Below are 25,645 nucleotides of genomic sequence, written 5' to 3' on the forward strand. Positions count from 1 at the left end.
GGGTTAAAATAACACTGGAAGTAACGTAAGTTAATTACAGAAGTAACGTGACAAATAAATCAACGTTGACTTATTGCCTCACACGGGGCACCAATATAGTCTCCTGGTGAAAGTCTGGTGTTTTTAGACCCGCCCATCCACCCCAACCTCCTCCTTACGCAGCGTTTGTCGCTCTTTATACTTCCTGGTTCATGATTACGTGGATTAAATACATGGTGGACGGTTCAAACAAACACAGGACTTTCACCAGGAGACAACTGATCGTGTGAAACCAAAAGTCAACATTGATTTATTTTAAGTTACGTAACAAACGTACTAAAACCCAAATATTTTCCTAAATCTAACCAGGTAGGTTTGTTTGAATCAACACGTCTAACGGACTACTCTGCACGTTGAAAAATGACCCTAAAGGGACCCAGTGTATGACCGAGGGGTCTTGACCAAGCGTTGTTTGCGACGAGTTGGGAATTAGTCCAGTTGGCACTGGACGGATATCATGTGATGCAGAATATGAATGTCATCTCTTACAGAGACATACTGGTCCCAGTCAAGAAATAGTCCACTACTCCTTGAAGTTATTCTAATTCATCCAGAGGGTGAACATGAATATCTGAAGCTAAGTTCAACCAGTATTTATTATACATATTATATCTGTTTCAGTGTGGACCGAGGAGCGTGAGCAGCTTTCAGTCTTCTTCCAGCTGCCTGGAGGAGGAACGATGGCGGGCCGCGATGGCGATCACCACTGGTGCTGCCATTCTTCTGAAACACAATGTGAACTTCCTGCGTTGAGGCGGCGCCGCTCCCCGTCCGTCGCAGCAGCGCACCGCCGCGGACCGGGGAGCTGCGAGCACAAACCCTATTATTTCAATCTGCCTCTAAATCCGTCAGCACGCCGGCAAATGAAAGAAACAGATGCAGAGAGAGAAGAAGTTTTAGGGGGGAAAACTGGGTTTTTGACGGAGGAGAGGAAGTGCCTCTCCCTGGTTAATGGAGCCATTCAGGGCCCTCTGGGGGCCTCCGAGCCATTGTTGGCACTGCTGGTCTCCTTCAGAGGCTGAAACCAGCTTCTATCACACGATCTTTCCCACCACATCCTGCAACCACTGCTGCTGTTTCTCCTTCAGGGTGGCCTGCTTTTTAACGCCAACCAATCACCACATGTATGAAATGATAAACTAATCCTAAAACTAAGGTTGTGGGTTCAACCTTTATAAGGATTTTTTTTACACTTTAAACATGCTTTAATCCATTTTTAATCAAAGTGAAAGTTGTAACGTTTTACATTTTAAGGGGTTGTTATCCATTAAAGTTTCAGCCTGCAGATGATCCATTAAAAGCCTTAACGAGGCAGGTTTACTGTCTAATAATATGATGATGATCTGCAGGTGAAGGTCACATGATCAGCTCCTCTATCACCTGCAGAGTCAGCTGACCAGCCTGTTTCATAAAGGTGTCTCTTATTGTGAAAAGCCTGTCTGGAGTTTGATTGAAAGATTAAAGTTCCTTTAAGAGATGGGTACCCCCTTAAAAAAGAACTTAAACAATGCAGATAATCCATTAAAAATGTTTAGTTGCTAGATAGGATTGGGCTCAAATTGAAAGCTACAAAAAAAAAACATTGTAAGGATTTTAAAAATATAAAAGACCTTAAACAGAGGAGATAAGGGGTTAAGGGGTTTGCAGGAGAGACTTGAACTCACAACTTTCAGATGACAACAACTTTTAAGCGCAACTATGATGTTCTCCTTAAACTTAACTAAGTGGTTTTGTTGCCTACACCTAACTGCGGACGTGAACCGTAGTTTTGTTGCGTGGCGTACAATGCGTCATCATGACACCTGGAATGTCGTGCTATTTATACGTCTTCCGTGAGATCGGGTTGAGATATCGCAGAGGATAGCGCCTCCTAGTTGTTAACTCCGTGTGAAGCACGCTGACACCGTAGCCCAACACAATGAAAGTGTTTCATTTTGTTTATTTAAAAAGATACAAGTAGAAACCAGAAATGAAAAACTATTGTAGTAAAAAGTAGAAGTAAAATCTCAATAAGTTTTTGGCTGAAGTGCAGAAGTTGGTGGATAAATGATGACGAAGCATGAAGAGCTGAGACCATGAGATGTGTGACGGATGATCTCGGTGTAACTCCTGATAACAGGAGAGGAAACTCAAAGGAAACAATGAAAATACGCTCCAAGTTGTAATAAACATGAATTTTCCGTTAACTTCAATCTCTTAAACTCTTAAAGTTGATGAGTCCTGGTGGCCTCAGCTTCAGTTCAAAGAGTTATTACTTCAGCGGGGACCAGTATAATGAGTCCAGGTTCCCATCGGGATCCAGTTTTAGCTGCAGGAAACAGGAGGTTTGGGTTGTAATGACGCCTCCAGCAGCATCTCTGACTGACAGCAGCGTCCACATCCAGCCTCATTATCAGCCAGCTGTCAGCAGCAGCTGCAGCAGTCCGTCTGCTGACAGCCGGTCTGACTTCACCTCGGCTGATAACCGAGACGCTGTCTGTCTGTCTGTCTGCTCGCGTCCGACTCTAACAAGCTGCAGCGGGAAGCGGTGGATCGGCTCGTTAGTGTTTCAGCTGTCGAGTCTTTACTGATGTTACAGCAGATTAAAGCTAAAGAGACGGACTGAAGCTCTCCAGGACAATTAGGACCCGCTTTGTCTCATGCTGTCTCTCATTAACCGTGTTTCTGTTCAATTATCAAGCGAATGTTAAGCGAACGTTTGAAATCTCACAGAAAGAAGAAATGTGAATTAGGTGCGTTTGAATCAACTGGTTTGGAGCCACATACTTTATGTAAGAAGTGGACGTCGTCACTGTGACGTCACCCGTTGGGTTGGGTCATTTTGAAGCCTCGAGTTCTGCATTTTGGTCGCCATCTTGGTTTCTGGTCATCGCCATCTTGGTTTATGATCCATTAAAAGCCTTAACGAGGCAGGTTTACTGTATAATAATATGATGATGATCTGCAGGTGAAGGTCACATGATCAGCTCAGGCGGGGAACCCGCGTAGTCAGCGTTGGCGGTCAGCGTTCTTATCCATTCCACCATTTTCAGCGCTGATAAACACGACGAATCAGAGAGAGAAAGAAGACGAGACTGAAGCTGCAGAAACTTTATCTTCAGAGGAGATAAAACCCTTAAATATATTAAATCCATTTATATTTAAACAGGAACTAACCTGAAACCTGTCGACAACACCTGCAGACGTGTAGCAAAACACCTGAATTTATACTTTAAATATAACATTAAGATTAACTCTTAGAGGTCTGATAGCTCAACTGGTAGAGAGACTGGTTCAAAGGTTGAAGGTTCAAATCCCTCCTGAGCTCTTTGTGTTTTCCTTCAGTTAACCAAAAAAAAGCTTGTCTGGAGTTTTACTGAAAGATTAAAGTTCCTTTAAGAGATTGGTACCCCTTAAAAAACCCTTAAACCACACAGTTAGTCCATTAAAAACCATAACTATGCCATCTTGGTTTATGTCCATCTCCAACTTTGCCTTTTTGTTTGTCGACAACTTAGCTTTAGCCGGCGCCATCTTGGTTTTTTGCAACCAGAAGTGACACGAGAGGATGGAGCTAAGTACAACTGAACGCTGAATAAAACAATGTAAGGCGACCAAAATGTTATAATTAACTTTGATGAAGTGAAAACACGCTGTGAAAGGGTTAAAGTTGTACGATGAAAACAACTCGACCTCGTGGTAGCGACCTGTCAATCACCACGTAGCCCCGCCCTAAAGCATCCTCTGCTTTATGGTCTATCTGACTCTGAACGGGACGGTCTGACAACACAACATCATCACTGGATGTTTCACTGAAGAGAGGAAGTTAATGAGAACGACCTTTGACCACACAGGATGGTCTCCTGCAGATTCACAGTGATAGCAGAGACTTCTGTTGTTATTACCTGCAGCCATCGTGGAACTGATTCCTAATGAAAGACTTTATATACTGTAGCACCAGACCTGATGTTGGCGTTGAATCAGAGGCGTGGAACCAGGCCGACCTTGAAGCCTGATGACAGAACAATCACACGCCTGCGGGGGAATAATTTCAGCGTTTTGGTAAAGGGTGTGTGTAGGAACAGAAACCACCTTCCTGTTCTCTGGCTGATCCCGTTTCATCGTGCCGACTCGCCGTCTCTTTGCGTGCCAGGCGGAGAGTCGGGGGTGAGTTTAACGCCGCCACTGTGCTGCCCCTGTGGTCACTCAGCTGGTCACTGTGTTACAGGAAGGGAAGGGAGGGTCGGGATTTCCCCTCCGAACCGTCCGAGGCGACGCAAAGCAGCTCAGAAACAGAGTCAGTCAGTGACATGATCCACCTCCAACAAACAGGTAAATACCTCAAACTGGGTCGACTGGGACAGTTACTGGGAACGGCAGTTTTTGCGCATGGCAATGGTTTATGTTTATGTGAAATATCTCAATCAATCTTGCATGGTATCCATGGTTACACAACAATCAATCGTAATAACTTGTTCCTCTGATTTTTCCTCAATAGCGCCATCATCAGGTCAAAATGTTATGTGTCCAAGATGCACCAAGCACTATTAAAGCCACTTTCACCTTAAAGGGTTAACTTTTGTATTGTTTTAATCTGGAACGGAGGAAGAGGTATGACATGCACCCGGCTGGAATCAAACCAGCAACCTCCAACACCAGGTTCTTCTCATGCTTTAAACTTGAATGTGATCCCATGTTTCCCATTGAAGTTGTTTTAATGGATTATCTATTTTTAAGGGGTTTCAATCTCTTAAAGGAATTTTAATCTTTCAATCAAACTCCAAACAGGCTTTTCACAATAAGAGACACCGTTATGAAACAGCCCTCTGAGGGTCGACAAAAGGAAAACACAAAGAGCTCAGGAGGGATTTGAACTCAACCTTCAGACAGTCTCTCTACAAGCTGAGCTATCAGACCTCTGAGGTTTAATCTTAATGTTTTATTTAATGTATAAATTCAGGTGTTTTGCTCCACATGTGTGGGAGTTCACGTTAAGTTTCAGGTAATTTAATGGATAAATAAATGTATTATAATATATTTAAGGGTTTTAATTGGTTATCTGCCAGTTTGTTTGTTTTTTAAAACCCTTAAAAATTTGAGCCGATCCTAGGTTTTTAATGGATTAACTGTGTGGTTTAAGTTTTTTTAAAAAGGGTAAAAATCCCTTAAAGGGGCTAAAATTCTTCTGATAGTTAACAGAAGGAAAACACAAAGAGCTCAGGAGGGATTTGAACCCACAACTTTCAGACGGTGAACCAGTCTCTCTACCAGCTGAGCTATCAGACCTCTGAGGGTTAATCTTAAGGTTTTATTTAAGGCATAAATTCAGGTGTTTTGCTCCACGTCTGCAGGTGTTGTCGACAGGTTCCAGGTTAGTTCCTGTTTAAATATAAATGGATTCAATATATTTAAGGGTTTTATTTCCTCTGAAGATAAAGTTTCTGCAGCTTCAGTCTCGTCTTCTTTCTCTCTCTGAGTCGTCGTGTTTATAAGGACAAGGATAAGGACAACGACCGCCAACGACCGCCAACGCTGACTCTGCGGGTTCGATCCCCACCTGAGGTATGCCACACAGGAATGAATGTGCATGTATGTGGGGTTTTACGATCAAATGCCATTCGTCGGATTTCAACTTGCAAATTTCCGAAGTTCATCATCGAATTTCCATCATCAACCAACGAGGAGGAAACAGGGAACACGTTAGTCCAACAGAGCCCAGGTGGGCTTAGTAACCTCAAACCTTAGTATTCTCAAAGACTTATTATTATTCTTATCTGGCAACATAAATACTAAATATAACAGCCACAAAGTCCTCTGAGTAAATTAGAAAGAAGTCTCATGTTGGCACTTAAATCTTGAGTTTAATAGATGAAATATGTTTCACTACGTCTAAAGACACGGAATAAATAAAAAGAAAGTTGCAGATTAACCATCAGATAAACAGTTAAACAGCGACATGTGAACGCTTTAATACGATGGAATACATGACATTAGGATCATAGTGCACTAGTTTAAACATACAGAGAGGCATGCAGATCAGATCAACTCGTCTGTGAGTTCAGTAGTCAGAACGTCACGCTGCGTTGCTGTTTTTATTCAGCTGAGTCGTGTCTTTAAAGGTATTCTCAGGACGTCTTCTAGATGTTTTCAGACGGAGAAACAAACGTTTAAATCAAGCGTTTTCACCCAGAGGAACGCGAGAGTAATGTACGAACCGTTGAGTTCACAGGTGGGGTTTATCAGAGATGAAGAAACATCAACAACAGAGTACCTTTTCTTTTATAGCTTATTCGCAGCTTGTATGTGGAGATACTGTACATCTTCTTTGGTGGGCTTCAACTCAACATCTTTATTATCAAATAATCAGTTTTTTGATGAATTAGTTCAACTCAGTCTCACGGCAGTTCATGAAATAGTCATGATTTTTAATCTATTTGATTCGTGCACATAGACACAAACTTCCCTTTTTTTTCGTGGCGCCCAGCAAAACTTTCAAAAATGTATTTTTTGTGCGTTTTCCTACGAATGTCCAGCAAAAGCAACAGCAGCAATTTCAAAATAAAACTACTTAGTTAGGTTTAGGAAAAGTTAGTGGTTGGGTTAAAATAACTCCAGAAGTGGTGTAAACATAAGAACAGAAGTTAAGTGATAAATAAATCAACCTTGACTTCTGGCCTCACACGGGGCACCATAGTGGTCTCCTGGTGGAAGTCTGGTGTTTTTAGACCCGCCCCTCCACCCCGACCTCCGACCTACACGGCGTTCGCCGCTCTTTATACTTCCTGGTTCACGATTATGTGGATTACATACAAATTGATTTCATGCTGACCATCACGAAAAAAATCAAATAAAAGATGTTGTGACTATTTCACAAACTGCTGTGCAACTGGGCTGATCAGTTCGTTGAGTCTGTAAATTGTCTGAAGAATCGATTAATGAACTCCTCGTCTCCTCTTTAGAGCTTTATAAGTCTCTTTCCATCGTCCAGCAGCTCCAGTCTGGAGTTTAAAGCCTCCGAAATTCATTATTACTTGTGCTGAATCATCCTGCAGGCTCAATGTGTCCAGATACTCGTCCTTAACTTTGACCATCACAGCCTCTCGTCCTTTACGGCGTCTGCAGAGTCGTCACCGCCTCCAGCGAGTACAAGCTCCACCTCTTTACGATATGCAAAGTTCCGTCCAGTTAGCGTGGTGCGTTCAGGTTTACTGTCTCCTGAAGTTAACCATCTGAACCACCAGCGTGACGTTAATTGCAATCAGGCCACGCAGTATCCCTGGCTGGCCATGAGGGCGGTCTGGCTCTCCCGCCGTTTGTCCTTCTTCTTCCTCAGTCGGACCCTCCAGCAGACGGCGCTGGATCCCAGCAGGCCCAGTCCAGCAGACAGCAGCACCAGCCCAAGCACCGAGATGGTGGACCCGTGGGAGTTGAAGGTGTACGCCACAACCGTGACCACGATGCCGGCAATGAGGACCACCACGCCAAACGGCACGGTGCAGCGGTAGCAGGACATCTCGGCGCCACCGGTGACCGCCGTCAGCTGGACCTCGTTGATGTGCGGGACGTGCTTCGTCACAACAACGTCGCCGCAGTCCTTCCTGGCCTTGTCCCGGCTCAGCTTCTCGGCGGAGATTGATGTCGGCATCCTGACGGCGCTCCTGGGGATCCTGGCGCCGCCTTTGGAGTGGAGGTCATCCGGCATGGCGATCTTACTGGCGAGGAAGAGGTGGGCCATCTTGATACTGATGTCAGCGATCAGCCAATCACAGAACAGCTAGCTGAAAACAGAAAATGAAAGACGCGTTAAGGATTCTGTCTCTTCGTTAGATCATCAACACGCCTCTGACACCACGACGGCGGCCTGAAAATTACATAAATAATACGAGTATGAGAGCTAATTAAAACAAATGATAAATTACTCTAATTAAGAGAATAAAACTGCTTAATAATTCTAATAATAAATTAACTTTTTTAGCTTCATTTAAGCCTTTTAGATAAAGTCAGATCAAAACTATGGAGGACAGAACATGCCAAAATAAAAATAATTAAAAATGAATAAATAAATAAATGATTCAATAAATATATAAATATTCAATTAAAAGTAACAAAAATAAAATTTAAATAAAGGTAATCATTAATTAATTGAAAAAACTTTATTCTCTTATCACTTCTACTCCTATATGTTCAATTTCCACTTTTATGTATTTATGTATTTTTTTAAATAAATGTAAAAATAAATAAATTAAAAATTAAAAAATAAATACATGAATAAAAATAATGCAAAAATAAATAAATGCATCTAAAAAATTCATAAAAAAAAAAATAAAAGTGGAAATTAAACAGAAGAGAAAATAAATACGGGAATTAATACAAAGGTAAATACATTTTAAAAAAGCAAATTAAAACATAAATATCAATTTATGTCACATTTTATCAATACCTTTTAATATATAATATATTTAATATATTTAATATTATTTGTGTTGCTTTTAATGGAATATTTATTTATTTATTTTAATATGTATTTATATATTAAGTCATTTATTTATTTATTCATTTATTTTTTATTTTGGCAGGTTCCATCTTTTATAGGAAAGTCATTAGGACTGGGTGACATGTCAAATTAATTTTCTTTATTCTTTTTTTTTTATTGTTACACAGTGTATATAGCCTAATGTGCAGGTTATATCATGAGAATCAAGTTATTTGCCTTCAGCCTGCACAAAATGATTACTTTTAGTCTAAAAGTACCGTAGATGATAGCTGCTACATTAGCTGTCTTTGTCATGGTGTTAAGTTTTTGTTTATTCTGTTTCCTGTTTTATTTTGAAAGTTAATCTCCCCATGTGTCATGTTTGGTTTTCCTTCTTGTATTTGTGTGTCTGCCACACCTGTGTTTCATTACTCAATTAGTCTCTTGTGTGTTTTTGTGCTTCAGTTCGTCATCAGTCTTTGTATACAGAGTACCTGCGTTGTTCCCAGTGTTCCCAGTGTTTCCAGTGTTTCCAGTGTTTCCAGTTTCAGTGTTCCCAGTGTTTCCAGTGATTTATTTATGTTCCCTGCCTGATTTCGGACTCTGAGCTGTAAGTCTTTTTTTATTAATCAATCATCAAACTTTCCCTGCTGCCTCGTCATCAATTCATTCCAGTCCGTTCTCGTCAAACACCGACGCTTCGTCACGGCCGTCAGCGTTCAATACGGTATGAAACGCACCAGGTTTTATATGAACTACAATGTAAACCTACAGCGTCATTATTAAACGCTCAGAGAAAGTGGTCAGGGAGAGGTGACGTAGTTTAAAGAGCCAGAGACACACACACACACACACACACACACACACAAACACAAGTTCTACTTTCACTTTAAAATTAGCTGTTCGTTCGTGTCCCGTGTCAGGCTGTTCTCGTACACAAAAAAATAAACAATAAATGCATGCAATAGTAAATGCAAAAATAAATAAATAAATTTAAATGTAATAAAAATAAATAAATAAAAGGGGAAATTGAAAGGAAAAGTAAATAAGATAAATAAATAAAGTAGCAAATTAAAACAGAAATATCAATTTATGTCACATTTTATCAATTAATAAATGGCTACATTTATTGTTTATATTATTTTGCTTTTTATTATTTTTTTATTTTTTTTTATTTATTTATTTTTATTTCTATTTTATTTTTTTAAACATTTTTTAATTTATTTTGGCAGGTTCCATCTTCCATAGATTGACGGCTGCACTGCAAAATAAGTCCACCTTAACTGGTCTGGTCTACCTTTTAAAAACCCTGAAGTCTTAAGGTGGAATGAGTCACTTTAAGGGTAAAGTTTAAACAAAAGTTCATCTTTAAATGTTGCTAGTTAGTCTGCAGATAAAATGAATGATTTAAGGGTTCAGATACTAAATTAACATTTACTCGAGTGTCATGTCCTCTAATCTTGCAAATGAAGGGAAAAAGAGAAGAAACTCATTCAGTTAACCTAGTTTATATTGAGAGGAGTGAGTTTATATTGAGAGGAGTGAGTTTATATTGAGAGGAGTGAGTTTATATTGAGAGGAGTGAGTTTATATTGAGAGGAGTGAGTTTATATTGAGAGGAGTGAGTTTATATTGAGAGGAGTGAGTTTATATTGAGAGGAGTGAGTTTATATTGAGAGGAGTGAGTTTATATTGAGAGGAGTGAGTTTATATTGAGAGGAGTGTCGTCTGTTCATGTTTGCAGAACAGATTTGTAGTTTTAGAGAAGCTGCTGCATGGATGCATCCTGACGTGTTTATGGCCGTCAAAGCTCAGACAGTATTTGTCCTTCCACCTTCAATGTCTCACAGTTTTCTGCTTTCAATCTGCACTCAGATGTTCACAAAGCAGCTCTTTCTGTCAAATTCTTCCATTAATACAAATCTTTTCTGCACATTCACAAGCTTGATTTTCTCATTTCTGTCTTTCTGACAAAATCTGGTTCGTGCACAAAATCTTGTTGCTTAATTTGTGTTGGAAAATACTCTCTTTAAATACTCTTTAAATACTCATTAAATACTCATTGTCACATAGTCTGTATGCAGACACTTCTTCATGCAAACACCTTTAATAAATCTCTTAATTGAATGCCTCTCGTTGCCTTTAATTTGCAGTATTTATGGAGAGATCACCTTAAACTGAATTATTAGTTAATGTATACTGAGGAGCATTTAAAGTGAGATCAGCAGTTTGTAATGATGACTGCAGAGCACAAACAGTTTTTATAATAATAATAATAATAATGTGATATAAAAGCCCTTACTGTTGCCGTGTGCAGCTCCTCATCGTGTCCTCCTGAACGCAGACAGTACAGTCATGTGTTCCTCTCTGCAGGAATAAAAGGGGGAATGTGAGTATCAATAGAAGAAACAGGGGACCTCCTCCATACCTCCATACCTCCTCCTACTGGACTAACAGGAAAACCTTTAACTCTTTCCTCCCTTCAGCTGGTACAAACAATCACTCATGGCCCTTAAAAGAGCCTCACGCGTATCTTAAACTCTCCTTAATCGATGCCAAACGTCCTTAAAGTTAATTAAGGGACTTATAGGACGTATCCAGAGGCGGAGCGTTGTGAGATGTGTATTTCAGTATTTGGTGGTTTTACAGGATGAGTTTAGTTCTTTAGTTTTTAGTTCTTAGAAATGAAAGAAGCTGTTCTCTTTCCGGCCCGTTCGCATTAAACAACGTCTGAATGATACGATAATGCGTGAGGCGTTTAGTGTGCAATAAGAACACCTGATTAATAAAAGACCATTGTGGTGAGAGGGACGGGAGGATGGTCCAACAAACACAGGACTTGTAACCAGGAGACGGCTGTGTTTGACGTGTTTTCCTTCCTGATGTTATATTGTTTATGAACATGTTTTAGTTTACGTACTTTATTTAAGCCCTAATGTGATGTTTTTCCTAAAGCTTGTGCAGGCTGAAGGCTAATAACTTGATTTTCATGATGTAGTGTACACATTAGGCTATACACACTGTGTAACAATAAAAAGTTTGAATAAATGAAATTAATTTTACATATCACCCAGTCCTAATGACAGATTAACTGGTTTTCTATGGTGGATGAAACCCACCAAAATAAAAAATAAATGAATAAATAAATAAATGTCTCGATAAATTAATAAATAAATATGCCATTAAAAATAGAAAAAATAATATTAGACATAAATGTAGCATTAATTTATTGATAAAATGTGACATAAATTAATATTTGTGGTTTTATATGCTTATTTAATTTATTTACCTTTGAATTGATTCCCTTATTTATTTATTTATTTATTTATTTATTTGTGAAAAAAATAATAAAAATCAATATATAAATAAATAAGAGTGGAAATGAAACAGGAGAGTATGAGTAATAAGGGAATTAATACAAAGGTAAATAAATAAATTTAAACAGAAATATCAATTTATCTCACATTTTATCAATTCATTAATAATTACAACATTTATTTATTATATTATTTTTGCTACTTTTAATTGCATATTTATTAATTTATCGAGTCATTTATTTATTCATTATTTTTGATTTTCGTTTCAAAATAGAGCGGATTTTCTACTGGTCGTCAAACGCCTCATTTCCTTCTGATGAACTTTAACGCACCAATTTCTGCATCGAGTTATTGTGGAAATGTCTTCAGATCTTGAGGTCAGAGGTCAAGGTCACCTCTTCTTCCTGACAAGCCAACATGACCTGTTCTCAGAGGGTTTGATAAATGTTAAATATATATATGAATATATATGAATAATAAAAATGCTAAATGTTTCACCTGAGCACCATAAGAAGAGTCTAAATCACCGCTGGGCTGCAGGACGACGCTGAAATGTTACGTAACGTAACTCTAAAAGAGAAAACAGAGAGTGTGTTTCTTCAGCTGCAGTATGTTTATAGAGACATCTGTCTCTGCAGTAGAGGACAGAGGACGCTATCGTAGCTAGGAGACCGTAGCTAGAGGACATCATAAATACTAATACCGCGTTGAATAATACTTCAAGTTGTGTTGAAATGCTCAACATGTTGTGATTTCTTCTCCCAGAATCCTCCCCGGGACGCCTCCAGTCCTCCAGTCCTCTTGTCCGTCCTCCGGTCCGTCCTCCGGTCCTCCAGACCTGCAGACTTTAACCTGTGGGAGGAAACAGCTGAGGTTTATTTAATCATCCTGGTCCCCGTCGTCCTCTAAAGCCTCCAACAGCTCCGGTCTCACGTCCACGGAGGTCCAGAGAGGACAGACAGCAGAGACGAGCTTTTACTGCAGGTGATGATGATGGTGATGATGATGCTTTCTACTGTACGTCATTATATCACAGAGTCTGAGGCCACGGTGCTTTATATTTTATTTACAGTGTTGGGGACACAAGTACGAGCTAAGATAATTACTAATATCAATAAAATGATTAACTTTCATATTTTCTAATAACTAAACCAGCTTCTCCTTGCGTCCCCAACAACAGTAAAGGGAATAATAGACCCGCCTGGGCTGTGATAAAGATACTCTAATTATAATCCTTAAGATATGTAATCAAACTCTGTTTTTGAGTCTCTTTACACTCTTTATTTATTGTAATCGCATCTCTACAGCAGGATTCATTTCATCAAAGAAAACTATTATGAAATATATCCGTTGACGACCTTTTTTTAATGACTAAAATAAAATAAAAAGTAAACTTTCATAACGAGAACTTTGACGAAACTAAACAATAAAGTGAAAAACAGACAAATAAACAAAAGAAATGTTTTAATATAAAGTCGTCATGGAAGTCATTATTGTTGAGCTTGTTTGACTGTAAACGTTGAATCGTCTCTTATTTCTGAATGTTATCAGCTAGAAAAGGTTCATGATGTGTCCTGTGATCAGTCAGCTGCAGGTGGTTCTGGTTCTGGTTCTGGTTCTGGTTCTGGTTCTGGTTCTGGTTCTGGTTCTGGTTCTGGTTCTGGTCTGACATCCTCTCGGTGCAGGTGCAGCCCAGATAGCACAAAGGGAAGTCGCAGCTCCACTTTTCCAGAGTAGTTTTGCTGACTTCATGTTAAAGTGTCTCTGGTTGGAGACAGAGCGGTTCTGTGTTCTGATGCAGCTGTTCTCTCCTCCAGAGAGGAAACACAACATCAGATTTATGAAGCTCCACTCCCGAGTCCAGCTGGGAACATCTGGCCTCGTTCTCTAACCGTTCTTCAGACGATCCTCTCGGTGGTCAGCGAGGGGTCGGCGGGGCCCCCGTTAGTCCTCTGATCCGGATCGAGGAGTCACAGCAGCAGGGCCTGAGAAGAGACACTGGAGCCCCAAAACCCCGAGACCAGCTGGAGAAACACAGCACCGACTAACGTCTACAGATATATAACCAAATATCCCGTCCAGTCTCACGCTGTAATAGACCCGCCTTTCCACCGCCAGTGTCACGTTTTGTGTCGCCGAGACGTGAATATTACCTACATGAAGGTGTTATGAAGTGACAGCTGACGGCTCCAACAAACACAGGACCGGCTATTTGTTGTCTAAGTTACGTTAGTGACGTTTGTCATGTTTTCTGCACTGACTGACTTTGTGTTTTACTTAGTTTACGTACTTATTTTAACCTCTAAAGCCCTAAAGGGTGCTGGAAGGTGTGGTTCTCCTAGAAAAAAAATAGCTCCACAACTAGCAGGTCTATCTGCATGATTGTGGTCTCTATGGATAGGTAAGACCTCAGAGAATTTATCCTCAGTGTCAGTAACAATGTGAAAAAGTCCGAAAAATGCTTGAAAAAAAGTTAGAAAAAAGTCAGAAAAATGTTCCAAAAAAGTAAATAAATTTTTTTTAAAAAGTCAGAGAAATAATGTTCCAAAAAAACCCTCAGAAACAAAGTCTTAAAAAAGTTAAAAAAAAAAATCCTTGAAAAAAAGTCAGAAAAAAGTCAGAGAAATGTCTGAAAAAAATTTTCAAAAAATGTTCAAATGAAAAACCTCCGAAAAACGTCAGAAAAATGTTCCAAAAAAGTAAAAGGAAAAAAAAAAAAATGTCTGAGAAATAATGTTCCAAAAAAACCTTCAGGAACAAAGTAAAAAAAAAAGTTAAAAAAAAAAAAAAAAAATTCTTGAAAAAAAGTCAGAAAAAGGTCTGAGAATGAGAGAATTTCAAAAAAATTTCGAATAAAAAAACCTCCGAAACAAAGTCTGAAAAAAGTCAGAGAAATATCTGAAAAAAGTCAGAAAAAAAAGTCAGAAAAATGTTCCAAATAAATAAAAAAAAAAAGAAAGTCTGAGAAATAATGTTCCAAAAAAAAACCTCCGAAACAAAGTCTTAAAAAAGTTACAAAAAAAAATTTGTTAGAAAAATCTTTGAAAAAAGTCAGAAATATCTGAAAAAAATGTTCAAAAAATGTTCGAAAAAAACCCTCCGAAACAAAGAAAAACTAAAAAAAAAGAAAGACGTACTTGTACACTAAACACCTTGCGTATTATCGGGGCATTTATACGCCTTTTCGTGCAAACGGGTTGATGTATGTGTGCATGTCTTTGATATTCAACTTGTTATGAGTTCATAGATACCAAATACTTGATTGTGCTCCTCGTAGTTTGTTATCATACTATATCTAGTCTTTATTGGGCACATGATGGGACGACTGTCGTTTCCTCAAATATAATGAAATATAAAGAAAAACCTGATAATGAAAATCTCCCCGTTTGTTCTGAGGCGGAGAACACGTCCACCAAAGGAAATGAAATAGTTCAGTGTCGGGCTCAGATGGGTGTTGTTCCCTTCGTGGTGATTGTTTTAAATATATGATTTCCCTGCAGGATGTAGAGGACGTGTAGTGAATGTCTGAAGTGTTTCTCTCTAAAGCAATCAGAGCTAAATGAGAAGTTTAATAGACGCGTTGAGATCGATTTTCCTTCCCGTCCAGGGACGGAGGACGGAGCGCTAAATCACTTCCTTCCCGGATCCATTTCTGGGTCAGAGATGATGTGAGTTATTAGCTTTGGATGCAGATCCCCGGAGACTTCCTCCTCTGCTTCCTCTTTACAACAGATGGTTTCAGCCGGAGGTTCCTGAGCAGCTACCGCAGCACACAGCAGGACTCTTCCTTTCTGTTCCTTCCTGTGAATACAGGTGTGTTCACACTACACCTCCGTCATCTGACACGCTGCTCGTTGGCTTTGGCTCGGACCAAAGTGGAAAAGTTGACTTTGCATTTTTGTATCTTCGCACGGCCCAGAAGCTCAGAAAGGCAACGCCGAGAGGCTCCGACGATCCTTACCGACCAAACCCAACCAATGCAACGTACGCTCACACCACGGTCCGAAGAGTTACGAAACGTTATTCCTTTTATCGTTCATTTTACTATGAATGTTCAGCAACACGTGTTGATTTCTGCTAGTTATATGTGTACAGTCTTTTCAAAATAAACTTCCATCTTAACAGGAAACAACTCGGTTAGTTATAGCCAAGAAGGCTAAAGGTTTGGGTTCAAATAACTACAGAAGTTGCGTTACTTAAGTACGGAAGTTATGTGATAAATAAATCAATGTTGACTTCTGGTTTCATACGGGACATGAACAGCCAGCCCAGTCGCACAGTAGGTCATGAAACAGTCATGAAATGTAACGTATTGATTCGTGGACATAGACACTGTGACCCTCAGCACGACTTTCATCCACATCTTTTCGTGTGTTTTCCTACGAATGTGCATCACGTGAAGAGAGCGGAGAGGAGGATGTGACAGAGGAGGAATACAGGATGTGTTGCTGTCAGCATGAATAAGGTTTGGTATTATTAGGACGAGAGGAAGCGGAGGATGTTATTAGAGAGAGAAAGAGAAGAGCCAGGATGTGAAAAACTGAAAGAGATGAAATAAAAAGAGGGGAGCGGGTTACAGGTGCTCGATGAAAGGTCATCGTCAACGGTTACGTAAAAGAACCTGACAAATAAACTTAAAAATACCCAGAGGAAGTTTACTGTCTTGAATTAAAGTTAAATTAAAACTAAATCTAAATTGATGTTTTCCATCAATGTGTAGATAAATCCACATGTTGCAGAGAGACTGGATGAAGAGACGAGGACAGGAAGGAGGAGAAAGTGTCGGAGAGACGGAGAAAGAGGGAGCTCCGGGTCTCGTTCCCATAATTCACTGTTTTCATGTTGTCAGCCGCGGGATTACCTCACTTCCTGCCGCTCAGCGTCAACACGCCGGCCTGCAGCTCCGGAGGGCAGACAGGAAGGGCTTCCAGTTCAGAGGTCAGCAGGTCACAGAAAAACACTCTCACTAGAAACACGGCCAGCCCAAACCTCTGGAAGTCCATCCAAACCTCTGGAAGTCCGTCCAAGCCTCTGGAAGTCTGTCCAAACCTCTGGAAGTCCGTCCAAACCTCTGGAAGTCCATCCAAACCTCTGGAAGTCTGTCCAAACCTCTGGAAGTCTGTCCAAAATTCTGGAAGTCCGTCCAAGCCTCTGGAAGTCCGTCCAAACCTCTGGAAGTCCATCCAAACCTCTGGAAGTCTGTCCAAACCTCTGGAAGTCTGTCCAAAATTCTGGAAGTCCGTCCAAGCCTCTGGAAGTCCAGAAGTCCGTCCAAGCCTCTGGAAGTCCGTCCAAACCTCTGGAAGTCCGTCCAAACCTCTGGAAGTCTGTCCAAAATTCTGGAAGTCCGTCCAAACCTCTGGAAGTCCGTCCAAACCTCTGGAAGTCCATCCAAACCTCTGGAAGTCTGTCCAAACCTCTGGAAGTCCGTCCAAACCTCTGGAAGTCTGTCCAAACCTCTGGAAGTCTGTCCAAAATTCTGGAAGTCCGTCCAAGCCTCTGGAAGTCCAGAAGTCCGTCCAAGCCTCTGGAAGTCCGTCCAAACCTCTGGAAGTCCGTCCAAACCTCTGGAAGTCTGTCCAAAATTCTGGAAGTCCGTCCAAACCTCTGGAAGTCCGTCCAAACCTCTGGAAGTCCATCCAAACCTCTGGAAGTCTGTCCAAACCTCTGGAAGTCCGTCCAAACCTCTGGAAGTCTGTCCAAACCTCTGGAAGTCTGTCCAAAATTCTGGAAGTCCGTCCAAGCCTCTGGAAGTCCAGAAGTCCGTCCAAGCCTCTGGAAGTCCGTCCAAACCTCTGGAAGTCCGTCCAAGCCTCTGGAAGTCCGTCCAAACCTCTGGAAGTCCATCCAAACATCTGGAAGTCCGTCCAACCCTCTGGAAGTCCAGAAGTCCGTCCAAACATCTGGAAGTCCGTCCAAACCTCTGGAAGTCCGTCCAAACCTCTGGAAGTCCGTCCAAACCTCTGGAAGTCCGTCCAAACCTCTGGAAGTCTGTCCAAAATTCTGGAAGTCCGTCCAAACCTCTGGAAGTCCGTCCAAACCTCTGGAAGTCCATCCAAACCTCTGGAAGTCTGTCCAAACCTCTGGAAGTCCGTCCAAACCTCTGGAAGTCTGTCCAAACCTCTGGAAGTCTGTCCAAAATTCTGGAAGTCCGTCCAAGCCTCTGGAAGTCCAGAAGTCCGTCCAAGCCTCTGGAAGTCCGTCCAAACCTCTGGAAGTCCGTCCAAACCTCTGGAAGTCTGTCCAAAATTCTGGAAGTCCGTCCAAACCTCTGGAAGTCCGTCCAAACCTCTGGAAGTCCATCCAAACCTCTGGAAGTCTGTCCAAACCTCTGGAAGTCCGTCCAAACCTCTGGAAGTCTGTCCAAACCTCTGGAAGTCTGTCCAAAATTCTGGAAGTCCGTCCAAGCCTCTGGAAGTCCGTCCAAACCTCTGGAAGTCCATCCAAACCTCTGGAAGTCCGTCCAAGCCTCTGGAAGTCCAGAAGTCCGTCCAAGCCTCTGGAAGTCCGTCCAAACCTCTGGAAGTCCGTCCAAGCCTCTGGAAGTCCGTCCAAACCTCTGGAAGTCCATCCAAACATCTGGAAGTCCGTCCAACCCTCTGGAAGTCCAGAAGTCCGTCCAAACATCTGGAAGTCTGTCCAAACCTCTGGAAGTCCGTCCAAACCTCTGGAAGTCTGTCCAAACCTCTGGAAGTCTGTCCAAAATTCTGGAAGTCCGTCCAAGCCTCTGGAAGTCCAGAAGTCCGTCCAAGCCTCTGGAAGTCCGTCCAAACCTCTGGAAGTCCGTCCAAGCCTCTGGAAGTCCGTCCAAACCTCTGGAAGTCCATCCAAACATCTGGAAGTCCGTCCAACCCTCTGGAAGTCCAGAAGTCCGTCCAAACATCTGGAAGTCTGTCCAAACCTCTGGAAGTCTGTCCAAACCTCTGGAAGTCTGTCCTTTAGGTCGGAGCGAAATGTGTTGAAGTTCAGAGCTCTGGACATTAAAATGATCCAAAGTCCACCGCAGCTCCTCACTTCATCATCACCTGTCTGAATTATTAGGTACAAACTGACCTGATTAACAAGTGGAGCATCAGCCAGATGTTTCCAGATGTGTGTGTGTGTGCAGCAGCAGCTGGCGTGGCAGACGAGCTACCAGCTAACTCACTACTGCTGGTAGTTCATCACACTCTGATCTGAGCTTTCACACATTTCAACATTAAATATGTAACTCATCAAAACCCAGATGTGAGAGCGGCCTGGACTGTAACAGGAGGATGATGGAAAGTTTATGGACATTCTTACTGTTTATTAGTTGTATAATAACTGTATGGCCTCATTCCCACCTTTCTATGGGTATGTAGTGACAGTCCACATACGCCACCTGCTGGCTGACTGACTGCATTAATACCCTGGTAAGCAACAGAGGAAACTGAATAAGAATAATAATGATAAAAATGAAAATGATAATAATGATAAAAATAATAATAATAATAATAATAATAATGATAAAAATAAAAATAATAATGATTATGATAATAATAATAATAGAAATAATAATAATAATAATAAATAATAGCAAAATAATAATAATGATAATAATAATAATAATAATAATAATAATAATAACAATGATAATAATAATAATAAATTGGACTTATATAGCGCCTTTCAAGAAACCCAAGGATGCTTTACAAAGAGGGCACACAAAATCATGCTGTTGGACTGATGTCAGGCTCTCCATAGTCTTTATTACTGATATTAGACTGAAGACAGATCCTTAATCAACACAATAACTGCACTATACTATTACACTGGCTGTGCAATATCAATACTACTCAGGTGTAATTCATAACGTGCAATGTCATTTTTCCACTTATGCAATTATGTTAATAATCTGTTTATTGTCAATACTGTATATATTGTTCCTATTTTTAATATTTCCTTCTATTTAAACTGTTCATATTTGATATGCCTGTCTACTGTGTTGTATCTTGATTTTAGTTTTTACTGATGCTTCTTGTTTCCCCTCAGTGGGACTAATGAAGGAATATCTGATCTGATCTTATCCCTCAGTTGCATAAAATTTTAGTCTTCAGTTTTCAGATTTAGCGACTAAACTCCTTCTTGAGTTTGGAAACAGAAGAAAAACACAAACAGTCCCGTTGGGATTTGAACCCGCAACCTTCAGACTGTGGAGCTTCTCTCCCAGCATCAACAGGTTTCAGTGTGTGAACTTTGTTTCTCTGCAGGTTGATGGATCTGAACTTTCTGCAGCTTCATCGTCTTCGTCTCTCTCTGGTTCGTCGTGTTCATCGGCGCCGGAGACGATCCGGTGGATCGGCATGCCGACCGCCAACGTAGAGACGCGGGTTTGATCCCCGCCTGAGGTACGTCACACAGGAGTGTGAGTGTGATTTCATTCGTCGCTGCGTTCACAAACGGCGTTTCACATCGATTTCAAGCTGCGAATTTCTGAATTCCCACCATTGACCAACGAGCAGAGAACAGGTGAACCTCTCCACACAGACTTCAGTTCCTTCTGTTTTAGTTTGAGCTGATCTCACCTTTCCACATTAATTATTAATATTCATGAACTATCTGAATGATATGAGAGATTTTTAAGAGAAACAACCCGTTTATTTGTTTTACTTTAGTTTTAAATGAACCGGAGCTGCTGCCAGAGTTGGTCTCTCTTCACGACCTCCTGTAGCGGCTCAGGATCGGACAGACCTCCTGTAGCGGCTCAGGATCGGACAGACCTCCTGTAGCGGCTCAGGATCGGACAGACCTCCTGTAGCGGCTCAGGATCGGACAGACCTCCTGTAGCGGCTCAGGATCGGACAGACCTCCTGTAGCGGCTCAGGATCGGACAGACCTCCTGTAGCGGCTCAGGATCGGACAGACCTCCTGTAGCGGCTCAGGATCGGACCGACCTCCTGTAGCGGCTCAGGATCGGACAGACCTCCTGTAGCGGCTCAGGATCGGACCGACCTCCTGTAGCGGCTCAGGATCGGACAGACCTCCTGTAGCGGCTCAGGATCGGACAGACCTCCTGTAGCGGCTCAGGATCGGACAGACCTCCTGTAGCGGCTCAGGATCGGACAGACCTCCTGTAGCGGCTCAGGATCGGACAGACCTCCTGTAGCGGCTCAGGATCGGACAGACCTCCTGTAGCGGCTCAGGATCGGACAGACCTCCTGTAGCGGCTCAGGATCGGACCGACCTCCTGTAGCGGCTCAGGATCGGACGGACCTCCTGTAGCGGCTCAGGATCGGAATGACCTCCTGTAGCGGCTCAGGATCGGACCGACCTCCTGTAGCGGCTCAGGATCGGACCGACCTCCTGTAGCGGCTCAGGATCGGAACGACCTCCTGTAGCGGCTCAGGATCGGACCGACCTCCTGTAGCGGCTCAGGATCGGACGGACCTCCTGTAGCGGCTCAGGATCGGAACGACCTCCTGTAGCGGCTCAGGATCGGAACGACCTCCTGTAGCGGCTCAGGATCGGACCGACCTCCTGTAGCGGCTCAGGATCGGACGGACCTCCTGTAGCGGCTCAGGATCGGACAGACGACATCAAACGCTCTGAGGATCTCAGCTTCACTTCGACCTCCTGGAATTCAACACAACACTTCTTTATAAAGAAGATTTCACAATGAAGTTAACAAAGAAAGGTTCGATAGTGCTATAACCCCCCAATGACCACTAGAACGTCTTATAGGACCCCTAAATCCTCTTAAAAAACCTCTATAACCCCCAATGAACACTAGAACGTCTTAGAAGACCCCTTAAACCTCATAAATCCTGTAAACTGGGACGTGTGGACATGAACAGGGATTAGTTACCGATGAAAGAAACCTTCCCAGATGCGTTGATCCTCACAGAGATCCCAGCGACACCTTTGTAGAAGAGGCCAGGAAACAGCTCCGGTTCGTAACTGAGGAGAGAAAACACAGAACACCTGACTCCGGATCAGTCCTGATGGGACCCGCCTCTCAGAGGACTCGTCAGTAGCGCCGCGTACATTCAGATGTAACCCGCCAGTGTCTCCTGACCTGCAGGGCTCCCGGAGGGCCAGGTTCTCCAACTGGACCGGGAAGGTTCTGCAGCTGGCCATCATGTTGCAGATCTTGAAGTTCCTGAAGTGGACCGGGAAGCCCAGCTTCAGCACGATGCGGCCGAACTTCCTGGCCGCCAGTCTGGACTGCTCGGCGCTGCATAAAACACACAGAGGACACAGTGTCCTGAAAAGCGTCTTGTTATCGGGGATGAGTCCAGACAGACGGGCGGACAGACCTCCTGGCTCCCGTACAGACAACTTTCCCAGATTTGTAGATCAGCGCTGTGGCCCGCGGCTCCCGGATCCTCATGATGAGGCCCTGGTAAACCTGGAACACCAGCAGAGGAACAACAGGCTGCTTTACATCTGGATTTAGAGATAACACGTTGATTCAAATAGTTCTCTACAGATGTGTTCTCACTGTACCTGTGGTTTGTACTCTACGTTCCACGCCTTGCGAGCGATGAAGTGCAGGTCAAGAGTACAGCCCAGATCCACCGTAGAGACCACGTTCCTGCAGCGGACGACACATGAACGCAGCACGACACTTAGGACTCCAGATATAATGAGAGGGAACCTTAAAGCCTCAGACTCGGTCTGCCTGTAGAAACCCTCTGAGGAGGACCATGTGATGTGGTCAAAAGCTCCAGAACAGCTACTAAATGAACCTTGTGGTGAGATTGTTTTTTGGAAACTGCTGCTCTGTTTCTTTTTTCTTTTCTTTTTTTACATCAATGTTTTTTTATTTAATGAAATAAAATAATTTCCAATGCATATCTTTAAAACCAATAAAATATTATTATTATTAATAGTAGTAGTAGTAGTAGTAGTAATTATTTTATTAGTTATCATTTTATTATTGATCATTATTGATTATTGATTTCATTTTTAATTTGATCTATTTTTCAATTACTGTTTTTTTTTTTGTTAATTTCCAATGCATTTCTTTAAATCCAATAACATTTGATCACAAAAAAATATTGTTTACAGTTTTCTTTTTTAGGGAGGCTATTATTATTATTATTATTGTTGTTGTTATTAATAATATTTTTTATAATTATCAATTATTGTAATCATTTTATTATTGATCTTTTATTTATTTTTTAAATTGTATTTATTTTTCAATTACTGATTTTTTTGTTTATAATTTCCAATGCATATCTTTAAATCCAATAAAATGTGATCACAAAAAAAATACTTCTTACTGATTTCTTTTGGGGGGGGGGGTATTATTATCATTCTTAGTAATAATTGTACTATTATTATTTAATTTATTTATTTTATCTGTTTTTAAATTAATGTTATTTGATAATAATTTCCAATGCATATCTTTAAAACCAATAAGATTTGATCACAAAAAAACACTGTTTATTGTTTTGTTTTTTAGAGGGGCTATTATTAATATTATCATCATTATTACTAATCATTTTATTATTGATCTTTTATTTATTTTTTATTTTATCTATTTTTCAATTACTGTTTTTTTTGTTCATAAAAAAATACTGTTTAATGTTTTTCTTTTTGTGGGTGGGGGTGGTACTACTATCGTTCTTAGTAATACTTTTATTATTTTATTTAATTTATTTAATTTTATTTTTTATTAATTCATATTTATTATTATTATTTTATTTATTTATTTTATCTATTTTAAAATTAACGTTATTTGTTAAAAATGTCCAATGCATATCTTTAAAAACAATACAATTTGATCACAAAAAATACTCTCTTGTTTTTTAGGGAGGCTATTATTATTATTATTATTATTTTTATTTATATTTCTTTTAATATAATTTTTTGTAATAATTTTATTATTAATCTTTTATTTATTTATTTTTAATTACTGGGGTTTTTTTGTTTATAATTTCCAATGCATATCTTTAAACCCAATAAAATTTTATCACAAAAAATACTGTTTACTGATTTGTTTTTTGGGGGGGGAGGGTTTGGGGGGGGGGAGGTATTATAATTATTAGTAATAATTTTATTATTTTTATTTTATTTATTTATTAATATATTTGTATGTTTTCCACATTTCTCTAAATGGACCTGGTGGTGACTTACTGTATCCGTGGGAGGAGTTCTGCTTGCTGTGTCACCGGCGTCTCGGGTCTCACGGGTCGAACCAGCTCCAGCATGGTCGACCCTCCTGTGGGATTCTGGGAGATGTGTTTCTGACGGGTGATGCTGTCTGGTAACACAGTTCTACTCAGTCTGGTTGGTGTTTCTGTGACCTTCTGGTACAGCGTCAGGAGCTCATCAGGCAGTAACCTGAAGAATGCCTCCTCCTCGTCATCCTCCTCCTCTTCCTCCTCCTCCTCCTCTTCATCCTCCGTCTCCATCTTGAAGTGCAACTTAAAGAATATTCTACTTGTTTCTTATAGTCAACAAGTCCCATAAAAAACCTAAAACAACGATGATTTCATCCTACTAACAAGCATCGATAACACTTTATAATAACCAGCTTTTATATTAATAGTTAAAGCAAATTCATTTCATACTTATTTTAAGGTTAACAAACCATTATATATATATATATATATATAAATATATATATATATATATATATATACACCAAATATAATTAATAATGTTCACTAATTTCTAGGGATAATTTATTTTACTTTAACAATTTATTGTTGCACACATTATAATATTTGATATACTAAATTAAGTATTTGTTAATGGTTACGAAAATATTTGTAAAACATCTATAAACATTATTTGGATATTTATAACACTGTTAATGGTTAATAGTTGGTTTGTAAAATTATTTAATAAATGAATAAATATGTCATTAAATGTAGCAAAAATAATATTAAAAATAAATGTAGCAAGTAATTAATTAATAAAATGCGATATAAATTGATATTTCTGTTTTAATTTGCTTCTTTAATTATTTATCTTTGTATTAATTTCCTAATTTATTTGATCTTCTGTTTGATTTTCTCTTTTATTTACTTATGTATTTATTATTTTTTATTTATTATTTTTTTATTTATTCATTTATTTATGCATTATATTTATTTTTTACTTATTTTGTATGTTTATAGATGTTTTACAAACAAATTTCTTAAATGTTTACAAATCATTAAGTAATCACTAACAAATACTTAATATAGTATATAAAATGTTATAATGACAATAATAATTATACCAAGCTGTTAATAAATAGTTTACTAATGTAATCAGAATGTAATTATTATATTCTCTTATCAGCTGTGATACAATATTTAATTTATAAACTAATTATTTCATATTACACAAACTAATGATAAAATAACAGAAATTATAGCATTACTAATAATTTGTAAACATTATTAATTATCATTTAATTGTTTGTTAACAGTAAAATCACATTTAACTGAGTTTAATGAACTATCAATTAACCATTTATGAATGTTGGTTATTATAAAGTACGTCTTCAGTAGGAACCAACGGACGACAGACAGGAAGTCAGACCGTACTGAGAGACGGACTAACACACGTTGTTGGTTTGAGTCTCAACATGAGATTTTTCTTTACTCACATTTGCAATGAATTTATCAAAGTAGCTCTCCAACGCCGACTCGTCCATGACTGCAGAATAATTCAGGAGTTTGTTCTAAATAAACTGATATTAATATTAAAGTTATTCAGCTGACTCTCTGGGAAGTACACGTAATATTCAGAGATATAAAACTGTTTAATATCTATGAGAATATTCACATAAATGTTTGCATTCAAACAGACAGGCCATTAGAATGCTGTTGCTACGTAAACACAAGCGGACAAAACTTCACATCACCTTGTTTCTTTT

General features: G+C 40.0%; 3 protein-coding genes across 10 annotated transcripts in view; 1 reads left to right on the forward strand and 2 right to left on the reverse strand.

Moving 5' to 3' along the window:
• Positions 1–5,973: 5,973 nt before the first annotated feature.
• On the reverse strand, positions 5,974–12,634 carry LOC141758920 (transmembrane protein 100-like). Of its 3 annotated transcripts, none has more exons than XM_074620736.1 (4): positions 12,512–12,634; positions 12,307–12,378; positions 10,794–10,858; positions 5,974–7,796 (listed from the first exon to the last, which is right to left on the reverse strand). In XM_074620736.1, exon 4 carries the CDS (start codon positions 7,751–7,753, stop codon positions 7,277–7,279), a length of 477 nt encoding a protein of 158 aa, XP_074476837.1. In that variant the 5' UTR covers positions 7,754–7,796; positions 10,794–10,858; positions 12,307–12,378; positions 12,512–12,634; the 3' UTR covers positions 5,974–7,276. The 3 variants fall into 3 exon arrangements, with proteins under 3 accessions (XP_074476837.1, XP_074476838.1, XP_074476839.1); XM_074620737.1 differs by having other exon boundaries at positions 12,527–12,564; XM_074620738.1 differs by lacking the exon at positions 12,512–12,634 and having other exon boundaries at positions 12,307–12,451.
• Positions 12,635–14,135: 1,501 nt separating this feature from the next.
• The window catches only part of cox11 (cytochrome c oxidase assembly homolog 11 (yeast)), a 173,257-nt gene continuing 161,747 nt past the window's right edge, over positions 14,136–25,645 (forward strand). The window contains exon 1 of the mRNA XM_074620735.1: positions 14,136–14,146. The gene's annotated coding sequence lies outside the window, so the exon portion shown is untranslated. The remainder of the gene's footprint in view (positions 14,147–25,645) is intronic.
• Positions 20,434–25,550, reverse strand: LOC141758918 (uncharacterized). 6 transcript variants are annotated; one of them, XM_074620730.1, is made up of 8 exons: positions 25,376–25,550; positions 23,911–24,200; positions 22,276–22,363; positions 22,086–22,177; positions 21,845–22,003; positions 21,635–21,726; positions 21,333–21,402; positions 20,434–20,520 (listed from the first exon to the last, which is right to left on the reverse strand). In XM_074620730.1, exons 1-8 carry the CDS (start codon positions 25,421–25,423, stop codon positions 20,505–20,507), a joined length of 855 nt encoding a protein of 284 aa, XP_074476831.1. In that variant the 5' UTR covers positions 25,424–25,550; the 3' UTR covers positions 20,434–20,504. The 6 variants fall into 6 exon arrangements, with proteins under 6 accessions (XP_074476831.1, XP_074476830.1, XP_074476832.1 ...); XM_074620729.1 differs by having other exon boundaries at positions 20,442–20,549; XM_074620731.1 differs by having other exon boundaries at positions 20,448–20,491.

Source organism: Sebastes fasciatus, chromosome 20 (genome assembly GCF_043250625.1).
Source record: "Sebastes fasciatus isolate fSebFas1 chromosome 20, fSebFas1.pri, whole genome shotgun sequence".
NCBI classification, from domain to species: domain Eukaryota; kingdom Metazoa; phylum Chordata; class Actinopteri; order Perciformes; family Sebastidae; genus Sebastes; species Sebastes fasciatus.